The 14,109-nt window shown below is 39.7% G+C and overlaps 1 protein-coding gene across 4 annotated transcripts; it reads left to right on the plus strand.

Moving 5' to 3' along the window:
• Window positions 1–1,564: 1,564 nt before the first annotated feature.
• On the plus strand, window positions 1,565–8,117 carry LOC111221612 (ADP-ribosylation factor 3). Of its 4 annotated transcripts, none has more exons than XM_022745063.1 (5): window positions 1,565–1,610; window positions 3,533–3,776; window positions 3,873–3,983; window positions 4,086–4,210; window positions 5,873–8,117. In XM_022745063.1, the coding sequence occupies exons 2-5, from the start codon at window positions 3,629–3,631 to the stop codon at window positions 6,032–6,034; spliced, it is 546 nt and encodes a 181-aa protein (XP_022600784.1). In that variant the 5' UTR covers window positions 1,565–1,610; window positions 3,533–3,628; the 3' UTR covers window positions 6,035–8,117. The 4 variants fall into 4 exon arrangements, with proteins under 4 accessions (XP_022600784.1, XP_022600786.1, XP_022600788.1 ...); XM_022745065.1 differs by having other exon boundaries at window positions 1,601–1,654; XM_022745067.1 differs by lacking the exon at window positions 1,565–1,610 and adding an exon at window positions 1,649–1,668.
• The last annotated feature ends 5,992 nt before the right edge of the window (window positions 8,118–14,109 follow it).

A 14,109-nucleotide genomic window follows, 5' to 3' on the forward strand; every position in this document is an offset into this window, starting at 1 on the left:
TACAGCAAGTTTAGAAATGCAAAAACACTATGTGAATTGGTAAAGATGAGATGCTATCACAACATTATAATTCGCTCCACTTTTCCTCCATCATCACTTAAAATGTCAAACTCAGAGTCATGCATGTCAAATTGGTAGATTGACAGATTCCTGGCTATACTAAACCTGTTGTATTAAGGAAGCGGTGACGTATTCACCCAAGGACTCAACAATGCTCTGCAAAACTACAAACATTTAAATCACCAACTGTCTTGAACCCCAAAATCTGCTGTTTGCCAGCAGGATATCAAGGAAGTATGACTAGCACAGATTGCAGTATTTGTGCCACATGGTCATATTAGACAAAGGATGGTTTTTGATGCTGAGAGAAGTAAGATTAGTATTAAGCTCTCGTGCCACCTAAAACAAATATCAAGACTGAGGCACCATGTTTGAAAATTCAAAGTCCCCGTATTGAAACACGTGTATGATGAAGAACAGTACATTAAAACATCGTCAAAGTGCAGCACAGAAATAGAAATGAATGACTCATCTTTGTGTGCCAACTAAAGATAAAACCTGCCTCCTCCCTCAGATCACAGAGGTAGATAAGTGTATGCTGGTAAAACCACAATATTTTTTTTAATCTATGATTTTGCCCTGTCATCTATCTCTCTATCTACACTGAAACACTCTCTTTTATGCAGTATTTCATACTAATTATTGAAGTTATTTCAAGTACTTCAATTTAGAAACGTTACTTTGTTCATCTGTTGGATGAACATATTACTAACGATATTTATACTTAACAAGAGTTATGCTATACGGAGGACCATTTTACTATTTCCTGAAATCCATACATACAACAGGAACTTTATATAACCGGATGTCAAAATTCTTTTTCTGGTAATTTTAGTTTATCTCCACAACCAATCGTTAACGCATCATTGCTAAACTTAATGCTATTTGCACAATCATACAATTTATTATAATTTGGTAAAGCAAGTGTGTAGCTTTTGGTCATCTCTTGGAAAGCCATGACAGATGGTTTGCAGTGTTTTAATGAGGTAAGCTAATGATGCCACACAGAAGTTTGTATTGTGATTGTTATGTGACCCTGTCCTGCAAATATACAAATTATACTATTGAAAAGATTCCAGTTATATAATGCCATGGGAAGTGACTTTAAAATATTATAATCCCCCCAAAACAATTGTAATAGTGGTCAGCTGGGGTTAATCCAGCCCGGGCTGAAGTGTACAATGGGTTTGGAATAGAGCCCAAAGTGGAGATATAAGTGTATGGTCCAGTGATAAAAACAAGGGAGACTAGAGTCACTGACCTGTGCAGAGCCTTTTAACTGCGACACTGTTTGTTATATATGAAAATATTCGTATGTATTTTCTAACACAAATCAGGACTGAGGTGAAAGTGTTCCGAAAACTGATATATATATATATATATATATGTTAGTTCGTGAACAAAACCTGGTTGTTCAAGCGTCCTTTAAAGAAAACCAGGACAACAATTTTGGTTTGGTTTTGACATCTACTCTCGCGAGATCTCGTTTACTGCTGAGTGGTCCCCCGGAAAATATCGTGAGACATTTAGTAGAGGACTCCTCAGCTAAGGTAAGTGAGGACACTGGCAGCACCATCAACCCGATAATATACACGTAGGTCCCAGCAGGTGATAAAATAATAGTGTGTTTGATGTTTGTCCAGTGGTGGTTGTGTAGCCTCAGTGTTGTCCGGCCTGAAGCAGCAGTGGACGGCTCGCTGGCAGCAGGATGCCCGCTGAGGATGGATGAATGGGGTGGATCATGAGGACGGTAGATACTCGCTAGCTACCGTCATGTCTCATCGACTCAGCGATTACAGCTAAAAGAGACCAAGTAATGAGTGTAGAGCAGATCCAGTAATGAGAGAATTATCCAGCTTGTGTGTCGAAATGAAGCGTGAATCTTTCGCTGAAGCGGGTGGGGTGGGGGTGGGGTGTGCGGGGCCGACGTTAACGGCTAATAACGAAAGGATAGCGGTAACGTTACCTACCGTAGCATCCCCGGCTAACGTAACCGGAGTCACCCGGGGCTGAGTGAACATTATCACACCGGTATGTCGCGGCCCTGCTGCCAGATAACATCACCATTTGGAAGATCATATTTAGTGAAACGGAGTGTGTTGGAGGAGCTGGTGTCAGGCAGTGACGGTGTGTTGATGCTCTTCAGCACCATGGACAGGGCTGCAGCTCATCTCTACTGATGTCTTCATTTTATTTTTAGCTTCTATTTCTCACTTTGTTGAGTCTGCAGGACAATTAAATCAACGCACTTTCACTACAAGGATGGCATGAGATGCATTATACATAGAAACGGAACCACTGTGTTTATCCTCACTGGAAAAATAAGAAAACTTACTGTATTATTCAGAATATGTGTGGTTTTTCAAACAGCACATGTTTCAGCATATACCACAATGTATTTGTACATTTAGAAGACAGGAGCAACAACAATGAGCAATAACTCATCAGTGTTTGGAAAAGTAGGAAAGATGTGCAGTGTGTACTTTGTATATGTTATATGTTTTACTTGTATCCTGTGTTGACAATATAAAAACTTTCTGGCCACTGACTGGTCGTACCAGTGCTATGCAGCACCCAAAAGTTGCTTGACATCTTCTCTGATCCATATGTTTTATACAAATCTTTTGCACTTCATTCACCTAATATTGTCATTCTCTTTCCCAATAATGTATTTTTCCTGTTGTTGTCTCTGCTTATGCTCTACTCTCTATGTATATCATATATAGAGAGTGATAAATAGATACCCTCTATCCACCCTCAAAGAAGGATCCCTCCTCTGTTGCTCTTCCTAAGGTTTTATTTCTACCATAGACTTTATATCAAAAGGTTTCCACTATTGAAAAGTGTTTCATTATCCAGATCAAGGGTGTAAAGACAGAAGGTGTTGCAAGTTGTGCAGATTCTAATTTTAACATGTTCAGAGGTACTGCTCAGCATCCTCTAGTCTTCTTTAGTCACTGTCTGTGTTTTAGACCATGTGTCTTGGTGGAAGAGTTTTACTGAACATATTCAAGCCGGGCCTCGTAATGTAGGACATTTTGTGTGTGCTCTGAGGGCTTGGCGTTGTTGCAGGCTAACATTTGAACGAGAAAAAAAAACAAAAAAAAACAGCAAGAAGGGTCTGAACAGATTGTGCTGTAGCCTGGAGTCATGGCACTGACATGAATCTTATTCACCCTCTCTGTGATGATGACTGTGGGCGATTAGCGTAGCTTTGCACCTGTTTTGGGAACTGCATGTAGAGGTGAGATTTTCTGGTGCTGTAGTGTTTTTTAGGATGGTGAGAGGGGGTTGGCTGGAGCATTTCTACTACTGTAACTTAACAAAAGCCGTACAGACTGTTTAACTTATCAACAATTCTGTCTTTATTCTAACGTGTTAATAATTTAGACCAATGTCATTCATTTTCCTTGCAGTGTAGCAACACACATTAAAGTATTACTAAATGTTCATTTGCTCTGTTTCCTTTCAGCCCTCCTTTGTAATTTGTCCCTGCTCAACAACCAAGACTGACATCTAGCATCACGATTGTAGCCGCAAACTGAAGTTTAAAAACCTCATCTGAATCATGGGGAACATTTTTGGAAATTTGCTGAAGAGCCTCATCGGAAAGAAGGAGATGAGGATCTTGATGGTGGGGCTCGATGCTGCAGGAAAAACAACAATCCTCTACAAGCTCAAACTGGGGGAAATAGTTACCACAATCCCAACCATTGGTAGGTGAACAGACTAGTAAAATATCTTCATGCACACTAATGATAGACCACGATGTTTGCATACATGTGCTTGTATGACCCCGCTCCTGTTTCCAGGGTTTAATGTGGAGACGGTGGAGTACAAGAACATCAGCTTCACTGTGTGGGACGTGGGTGGGCAGGACAAGATCCGCCCCCTCTGGAGACACTACTTTCAAAACACACAGGGTGAGCAGAGCTAATCAGAGGGTAATGCCAGCTTAAAGGCAAGAACACTGCTTTTCTTCCTTAGAAAATATTTGACTTAGCGTGTTCCCCTCACTGTTTCAGGTCTAATCTTTGTGGTGGACAGTAACGACAGAGAGCGTGTGAACGAAGCGCGAGAGGAGCTGATGAGGATGCTCGCTGAGGATGAGCTGAGGGATGCAGTCCTCCTTGTGTTTGCCAATAAACAGGCAAGAAACCATTACTGTTCTGCATGTATATACACACATACACGCATACACAGCACATATGAATAAAAAACAGGCTTGTGGTGGAGGGTTTGGGGTTAATCCAGATAAACCTACTTCCCCTTCTATTTTTAAGGCAAAATTCAACTTCTGCTTTAAGATGATAGAATTATTTACTACAGGGGAAGGTGTATCCTTCCGAATTCATGACATACAGGTCTATGAAAAGGGAAATTAAAAACGAGGACTGGGCTGAACAGTGAACAAGAATAACAAGAACTATAACGTAAAGGTAACATGAAATAGATAAACAACTATCATATTATCATAACTATTATATTAAATTATAACAAACGTTAAGAATTCCTCCATTAACACCAATCAAGTTATTGAAACGATTAACTGATTATCAAATATGATATAATTTTTTTGTCAGTCAATTAATTGATTTATTTTTGTTTTTTATTTATTTATCTCAGCTCTATTTCAGTCTTATTGCTGAATTTACAAAGTTTAGGTGATAATTGTATTAAAAATCTTTCTGCTAACAACTTTCTCAACATAATTCATCTCTAGCAAAACCCATACTCTGCAGTTTCACTAGAGATAGATTTTAGGCCAGCTTTTTTACTAAGTCGACAGTGTATTGATACCGTCCCGTTATTAAGTCTCTCTATGTTTCTAATGGTGGTCGTTTGCTTTGTGATGATCACGTACTAAAGCTCAAAGGAATAGTTTGACATTTAGCGTCATGTGTGTATCACGTTATCGCTAAAGGGTTAGATGAGAGGATTGATACCACTGTCATGTGTGTACATTGGTTAGCTTTGCATAAGAACTGGAAACCCGCGAGAATGATTCAAGAATAGTCCAGCACACAACTCTCTGTGAAACCACAATGTCTTTTTACACACTACAGAAATGAACAGACAGGTGTTTGTATTATTTTGTCCACCTCATTTATATCAGAGTGTGGGCTAAATAACAGAAACACTTTTCTGTATACTGTAATACAGCTCAGCAGTACCACAAACTACATCTTCCAAAATGATCACACAGTTGAATCAACAGCTCTTTAACGCAGTTTTGATAAAACTGAGCATCATAACCTTCATGAAGTTAGGGTTATAGATAAGTGGGTTTCCCAAAACAACAACACTGAAATATTCCTTAAAAATTGACCATTTAATCTTACACCATATATCTGCAAACACTTTACAAGGGTTTCAAGTAACAATTATTGTCATTTTGAATTCATATGCCACTTATTTCCTGGATTAATTGATAAATTGTTGGTCTAATAAATGTGAAAAATGCCCTCTCTAAATACAGTTTCACAGGGCCCAAGGCAACAGCTTCATGTTGTCTTGAGTGAGAAAACACTGGGACCAGAGAATTTTTGTTATATTTCCTGGAAAGATTATTTAAATTATTGTTTTAATTGCTGCAGAGGAATTTCCTGTCAATTGCATTATCAAATAATTAATTTACATATACATATATGTACAGACATATCCATAGTAAATGCATAATTTAACCCAACAATAAAACAAGTCACCAGCTGTCCTGTCTTTAGGGTCAAACACAAGCCTTATCACTAATCCTTGATTTTCATAAACTGAGGGGCAATACTTTCTCCTCACTGACCTCTCGCCTCTTTGACAGGACTTACCAAACGCCATGAACGCTGCCGAGATCACAGACAAGTTGGGCTTACACTCCCTGCGTCACCGTAATTGGTACATCCAGGCTACCTGCGCCACCAGTGGTGACGGGCTCTATGAGGGTCTTGATTGGCTGGCCAATCAACTCAAGAACAAGAAGTAAGAAGAAAACTGGAAACAGCAGCCACACCCGTCCACCTTTTTATTTGTTTTGGGAATGGGGGTGTGGGTTAGGCACAAGGGTTTTGGTTGATAGGTGCAAAGCAAGATTTGGGGTCTGGGGGAGATTTTAGGCTTTCATTTTCAGTCTGTTGAGGTTTGTAATAGTTTTCTGCTCCTATTCGGATTCTCACATACTCCATATTTAACTCACTCACTCACACACACAAACGCACACTAACCGTAAGCAATCACAGCAGACACTTGCTTTTCCTGTGTCCACCTCTTGTCCTTAGGTGCAATGTACTGTGTGTTAGTCTCTAGGTGCTGTGCTGAGTCATGTGTGACTCCACTGAGTCGGCATTGAGTCAAATATGACTTTGTGTTGATGTGTGTCTTTCAGCTGTCAGTCATCCATGCAAAGAACTGTTCTGTGTCAGTTGCACTTTGTGTTTTGTTTTGGGTTTTTTTGTTTGTTTTTGTCCCTCTCCTGTGGGGTAACAGAGCCATGTTTGAGAACAATCATCGCGGGAAGATTCATGTCACCATAACTCACTTTAATGGTTTGCTCTTCTTTTTCATTTGTGAGCAATGCTGAAGCACTTTGATACTCAGATAAAGTGTGTACATGTGTACTGTATGTGTTTGTGCAAGTGCCCCTGATAGTATTAATCATGAACAACACGTCCTCTTACTGCCTCATTTTGGAAATCTTTTGATATCTGTGGCGTCTTTCTACTCTCTGTGTGTCGAAGCCGCCCTTTTAAAATATTTTAAAACGCACAACACGTTCTCGACTGCCTGACCTGCATGCATCCCGGTAGATCTCACTGACATCGTTGCGTACCTTTACCATCCTCTGAGCCGCATGGATGTTGACGCTGTTTGTAGATCTCCTCTAACTGCCCCGATCGTGTTCTGGTGCCGTTTATAGTACAATGCAGAAACTGACTCAGCCGCCACTTTCTGCTTATTAGTTGTCGACATGTGCTTAAAACAGAATATTCAGCTTTAAGGTCTTTTAATGTGAAAGCAGTATATAGGAAAACCTGCACATAAACACAACACACGACCTGCACCGATGCTGCTTGTCTGATTTGTTCTGCGTCCATGTGAGTATTCAAACTGCATCAGGTTGCTCTCGCTCTGTGTTTTTTTTTTTTTTGTCTCCGACTTGCATATCGAGGGTGGGGTGATTCTATCGCTGATAACTCTGTGTTACTGAATGTGAATATTGTTGATCGATCTGTGATGATATTTATTTCACATGCATTTTCCTTTACTTCTGTGATGTGTCGGCATAATTATGAGGAAGAAAGCAGGGTAAGCAGATCAGTATGTGGGTGTTGTAGTTTGCAGAGATTCATCAGCACGTCCACGACTCACCTCTGAACAGCAGACTAGTTACTGCGTCACCTCTGATACCAGCAGAATCCCCAGATTTCTGTCAATAAAACTATATCTGTGTGCCATACATGGGTGTTGCTACTCATGCACCGGTGACAGTACAACATACTTACTGTATATCCACTCCACCAACTTATCAGTGCATTGTTCATATTCAGCATCTGTTGTATGTTAAATCATGAGTTTGATCATTTGGGTTTTGTGGCCTTATATTTAGTAATGACTTCAAATTGATTTTCCTCTCAGCTCGTTTTCTGCTTTTGAGTCACATATATTTATCTACAGTATAAAGAATGAGTTACAGATTTATTTCTCTATGCCCTCAAAAGGCAGGTTTTGCACCACAGTTCGAGATGATTAGGCAAAGGTTTTGTCCTATAGTATCCTTTGTTTTGCCAGTATACTTGATTCATATTTGGTGGTAGATTTCTTTGGTTTGTTTTGGGGTGTAAAGAAACTTTGATGTAGACTGTGTCTGTGAAACAATGATAAACAGTGCGAAAAAAAAAGGAAAAAAAAAAGAACCTCTGATGATTCATTCTGTACCGTTATAGTTACACAAGTAGATTTTAAAACGGTGAAGACTAAATGACTCAATGCTGAATGCATGGAGACTTCTGTATGTGATGTAAGACAACAAACAAAATCCTGCTGTATTACAAATAAACCCATTTTCTGTATGACCTGTCTCATCCGCTGTGAGTGAGTGTTCCTCATAGACGTCATATTTACATAGTTACACTTTATATTCATGTTTATAACTGATGGATGGCTGACACCCGCACAGAAGATCTTGCTGTGACGAGCTTTAACCAGTAGAGGACAGTCTTATGCAACAGTATCGGTGTGACGTGATGTGATTCAAAGCTTAAACATCTGTATCTACATTTTACAATTCAAAGTTACAGTACTGGTTTTTCACCCTAGCTTTCTGTTTGTGGTCTGGAAGGCACTGGGCCCCGTTTAGCAGCTCATAAAACAGACCAAACGTTGTTTTGTCTTCTTGATACTCAATTTCTACAGTCTGGGCCGGGGGCATAATGTTTTTGGGTTGTCCATGCGTCCCATTTTTGTGAACAGGAATTTCTTAGAATATGGCACAAACATTCACTTGAACTTCAAGGGTAAACTGATTAGATTTTTGATGGTCAAAGGTCAAAGGTCAAAGTTCAAGGTGATGGTAACCTCACAAAACATGGTTTTGGCCTTGTGAGCACAGTATCTCGGGAACTCATAAAGGGAATCCCTTCAAATTTGGCAGAAATGTTCACTCGGCCTCAAGGACGAACTGATTGGATTTTGGTGGTGAAAGGTGAAAGGTCAAGGTCAGTGTGACTGCACAAAACACTTTTTAGCCATAACCCAAGACTTCACACAGCAATTATGACAGAATTTCACACAAATGGATCATATTTTATATGACTCTGGATAAAAAGGGATGTGACCTGAAACTAGTCTGAGTGGTGGAGGCAGACAGCCATGAGGCAGTAATTCTAGTTCCTAATATTACAAGGAATCTGGAATCACTTAAAAACTTAATTTTGAACTGACATGTTTCAAAAAATCTGCTACACATGATGCATTACCTCTGTTTGGGGGACCAAAGTTTGTGTAATTACAATTCATTTTCACTTGCTCTATATCTATGATTGTACATTTTTACACACTACCCAACACAACACTGCACATTCATTTGTCTGTGAATGATCTTTTGGAATATATTTGTTCATGCATATAGCTGACATAACATATACACACAATTTCTCATATTCTCAAGACATATTCTCACAAGATGTGAGATATTTCTTCATTTAGGCATTCAGTCAAGTTTGTGGCAAATGGAAGGGTAACCGCTTCAGTGCTTTTCTACATAGTGTGTTTGAAAGAAGTAAGAAAAAAGGAAAATATTTACAAGAAAAAGGAAGTAAAGTGAATTCACAAAACAAAAACTTCAGAATTAAAAGGCAGATGCAAATATTGTTTTGTTACTTGTGTAATGTAACGGACAAATGAAAAGCAATTCAAAAATTAAAGACTTTCTATTCATTTTACCACAAAACTATCATTTAGCAGCTTTCAGATGTTTTTTTTTTGGGTCAGCCAAATGGGCTTCAGCTGAAATGGGCAAGCAACCGTTCCAGAGTTTCTTTTGAAAATATTCTCCTTAGAGAGTCTCTCTGTTCTGATGGTGATTTTGTCATCTGCCAGGAACCTGATAACAACATCATATCACATATATTTTCCAGATGTCACTGGACTGTAACCAGATCCCTGGTATCTGGAAGTCTTCTACTGTCACACCTGTCCCAATGAACACCAATCCCACTGATCTTAGACCAGTCGCCCTGACTTCACTAATAATAACATTGAGAAAGTTGTTTTGCTCTGTCAACTGTGAAAACTGGATCCGCTGCAATTTGCTTATTAGGTAAGGAGCAGTGTGGAGGATGCAAAACTTTTTATTATTTAACATTTATAAACACTGAGAAAAGCCGAACACACACACCAGGCTTTTGTTTGCAGACTTCTCATCGACAGTCACAGCTGCATCTTGTAATATGGATCTTGGACTTCTTCACTGACAGAGATCAGAGGATCAAGTAAATGCCTGTTTCTCAGACTCTGTAGCTTTGTCCACAGGCTCGCCACAAGGGCGTGTATACCTGTGGATGTAGGAGCCGTCAGAGGGGCAGATATTTGGTTGAACAGTCTGAAAACACTCTCCTCAGAACCAGACCGGGGGAACGCCTTGCTGACTTTATTTCTTGGTGTGATAACTTCTTAGATTTAAATGTGTCTTGAATCAAAGAACTGATCATTGATTTTAGATGTAACAGATGCGGCCAAAGAGTGTATAATACACAATGAAAATGTAGAAACTGTCACATCAACATCTGGGTACTGTTTCTGATGACCATGATCAAATTTTACATGAACACTGAGGCTAATGTGAAGCGGGGGCAACAGGGAATTCATCTTTCAGATGTCAGTTTTATCAGCTTCTCTTTTATCTCCTGGTTCCACGGAAATAAAATAAATAAAATATGTTCCACGATCATCTGAATAAAACAAAGACTTGAATTTTTTCTTCAACCAATAAATCCTCCGGGAAGCAAAGAGCGTTTTGGCCTCTTGTGGACATTGTTTTGTAAGTGCAAATTGTTCATCTCCTGAAATCCAAATTCTTTTATTGTTCACTCCAGTTACTTATCAACATTATTCACAGACTTTAGTCTATATTTTAGTTCCTTGCCATGTTTGTATGTTTCTGTATGTTTCATGTTTCTGTGTTCCTCTGTGGACAAGCAGCTTGTACCACTCAAACAGAGCTTCAAAAGGACGAAATTGCTGGAAGGACAAAACCATCTCAGCAGCACTCGATCAATCAGGCCTTTATGGTCCAGTGGTGAGAAGAAATACACTTAGAGTAAAAGGAATATGGCAGCCTGCTTGGAGTTTGTCTTCTCAGCAGCAGAGACCGGGGAAGCTGGTCAGAAGTGAGGGAATGATGAATGCAGCCAAGTACAGAGAGGTCCTTGTGGTGGCTGCACCACATGTCGCCTGAACGTCACCATTTTCCTTTCAACATTATTACCAAACAAACATTTCAAGGAATGACAGTACATATAGCCTTTTGTTTTCATACAGCACACACTATTAGTTTTTGACAGTTTCTTATTATGATATAAATTAAGTGCACGCATTCTGTCATTAACATTGTTTTCACTTGCTTTAATTATATTTTACCTTGTTTTGCATGGAACCATCAAGACCTCTCTGGGCCTAAAGGAAGCACCTGAGTGCACATGACCTGAGACTGGGGCAACAGTTCAACTCTCAGCATGAGACTGACCTGAATCATACAGACAAGACAACACTGGCCCAGCCAAAACAGGGCTGGACTGGCACCAGGCAGAGTCCTCCAAACCACTGCTGTGTCTCCAGGACCACATTTTGCTATAATGACACTCACATATATAGACTCGCAAGGTGAAGATCACACCAACCACACGCTGTCACAGGTGGGAACCAACTTACCAGAACCATCTTAGTTCATCTTCATCTTATACTTTGACAAACACAAACTTCATTTTGGTTGAAATAAATTCTTAATTCACAAAAATACTGTAGATGCGGAAATATTCTTAGTCCAAACACCACAGTGAAGTTTGTTTTAGGTTGGGTATGAGGAAACATGTTTGCTTGAAATTCATCTGTTATTCAGCAGGTTGTTTTCTGTGAGGACAAAAAAAGAAAGACATACTTTTGAGAATGACTTCCTGGTGGTGGTGAAATATTAACCATTTGTTTTCAACACTGCTTTCACATTTCATTTGACTCCGACGGGAAAAGAAGTTTAACCTTTGCAGCAGAATAGAGACATTTTTCTGTCAGACGTATAATTCTGCGTAATCAGACCTGTCCAGAGAGAGAGCAGTGGACGTTTTCTTGTACATGTGTGTTTGTGTAGGAGACAGACAGACAGACTGGAGCTGCAGGCAGAGCCAGTTTCTTCAGAGCAGTTCAGCTTGCTCACCCACTCTTACAGGCAGACAATGTTTGCGTGAAGCTTAAGTGACAAAATAACAAGAGGACAAGAGATAAGGTTTTCTAACCAAACCAGATGTTGTTCTGGGTTTGAGAATAACACTTCCTGCTGAACAGCTTGACCTGATTTATTTAATGACGGGAGAAATATTTGATAACGTCTAAGTGTCTGACAGTTACTGCACCTGAGGTTGATGCATAACTCAATCAAATTTGTCCTAAGTACAGCAGTAAAATCACGCAGCAATAAAATAAACTTACATTTCCAGCATCAGCATAAAGGAGTGGAGGGGTCAAAGATTCCTCGCTTAGACAACAGATGTAGTCCAAATGTTAACACATAGGAAGACAGGAGATTGTTTAAATGTTCTACAGTTTGTTGTTGTTTTTTGTGGGAGTAGTGGACTTTATTAGTGGGGATATGACCTTGTTTTCAGGCGTGTAAAGTGCCCCATTCTTTGTTGAGGTGACACGTTCTCAGGTTATGAGGGGGACAGAGGAAATGACTCACCTGCTCTGGCTCTAATGATAAAGCTACTTAAACATAAAGGAACCATGAGGCAGGCAAGGTGGGACTTAAAGTTTTCAATATATCCAGTTCATTAATGTGACACAACCTGCCTAAAGGAACCTGAATTGTACTGAACTTTGGAAATTAACTTAGTAAATTACTATTTTTTGAAATATGAGAGTTAAAAACATAAGTCAAGAAAGCAACATATCCACTCCATATTTGCATTTTTACATTGGCTAAGCACAGGAATGTGAACACTTACAGTCACTTGTTCTTATCAAACGTATGACTAATGCAGAATAAAGATAAACAACCACCCCTGTATGGCGTCACTCCTGTTGTGAATCACTTTAGTACCGAGAACAATGATTTAAAACATTTAGGTGCAGGTGGCATAGTGCCTGAAAGCACACTCTAGGATATCTCACTCACTTTATTCACATGGAGTCGCTAAAAATCACACCGGTTCATCATGTAAGAAAGGCCATCTGTGGGCCCTCCTCCTGGATATGAAGACCAAAGTGCCATGTTCACAACATGTCTGTGGGTCAGCTCTGACTGGGAACTTTTGTTGCATGTCATCACTCTTGTTGCCTCTCCACATTCCTCTGTCAAGTCTGTCTTGACTGTCATACCTCCAGATAAAGGTGACTGTCAACATTGTTGTTAAAGCTCTGTTGCACAAATGGACACAGTGATTGGCAGCTGTGAAGTGAATTGCTGCTACAGTATTTTTATCGTTCTTGTGGACATTTGGATCATGTACTACAATTATTTCTTTTATTATGCTAAGTTTTTTATGCTTTACCCCAGAACTTAAATTGAAGTGAGACCAAGTTTGCTGTCTTTGCCCCTAAACCTTGGAACAGTTTAGATCATCCAATTCAACTATAGTTTTCACCTATAGTCCCTCACCTCTGCTTTACTTGTTTAAATGTTCTGTTGCTGCTGACTTGACAAATGACTTGCTGCTCAGGGCTTTTATGCGCACGTGGTATGCACCCTAACCACATAGGTCGCCCATATATTATGCTTTTATTGTGAAGAACCTCATAGACTGACTATTATTTTTTGAAAAATGCTTTCTAAATAAATCTTTAGCCTATCTATTTTCTTTCCTCAAATTCTGCAAACCTGCTGTCTGTTCTTTCCCCCAAAGCCTCCCACTTGTAAACTATTTGGCACTGCATATATTCATGATTCATAATTTTATTCTATAAAATGAGGCATTCGAAGCATTGATCAGTAGCCTAATAACTATTAATCAATAAAGATACACTAACAAGAGTAAAAGTGTTTGCGAAGAATGTTGTGACTCCTGAGACACCCTGAATGCATCCATCCTTGTTTTCCTTGACAAAAACTGTCGCCATATTTTCTGTCCAAATATGAGAAAAGGGACACTTATGTGTATCTTTCAAGCTGCTCTCAAAGTTCCCACTGGCTTTGCAGCTTTCCGTAAGCAGTTACGTGCTGTGTGTATGGTCCTGTGGCTGCAGGCGGGGCCCTCCCAGATAAATCAGTGCCAGAGAAAGAGTCGCTCCCGCCGCTGATTGGCTCCGCGCCGGGGTCCAATCACTGAGTTGTAGTGATTCCTCTCACACAGACCG

Source organism: Seriola dumerili, unplaced genomic scaffold (assembly GCF_002260705.1).
Source record: "Seriola dumerili isolate Sdu_G_001 unplaced genomic scaffold, Sdu_1.0 BDQW01000088.1, whole genome shotgun sequence".
NCBI lineage: Eukaryota > Metazoa > Chordata > Actinopteri > Carangiformes > Carangidae > Seriola > Seriola dumerili.

What these genes read in the sequence shown, in the direction of transcription:
- LOC111221612 (XM_022745063.1), top strand. Translation starts at nt 3,629, where the DNA reads ATGGGGAACATTTTTGGAAATTTGCTGAAGAGCCTCATCGGAAAGAAG. An exon ending in TACCACAATCCCAACCATTG is followed by an intron (nt 3,777 to 3,872) that starts GTAGGTGAACAG and finishes TCCTGTTTCCAG; the next exon opens with GGTTTAATGTGGAGACGGTG. An exon ending in CTACTTTCAAAACACACAGG is followed by an intron (nt 3,984 to 4,085) that starts GTGAGCAGAGCT and finishes TCACTGTTTCAG; the next exon opens with GTCTAATCTTTGTGGTGGAC.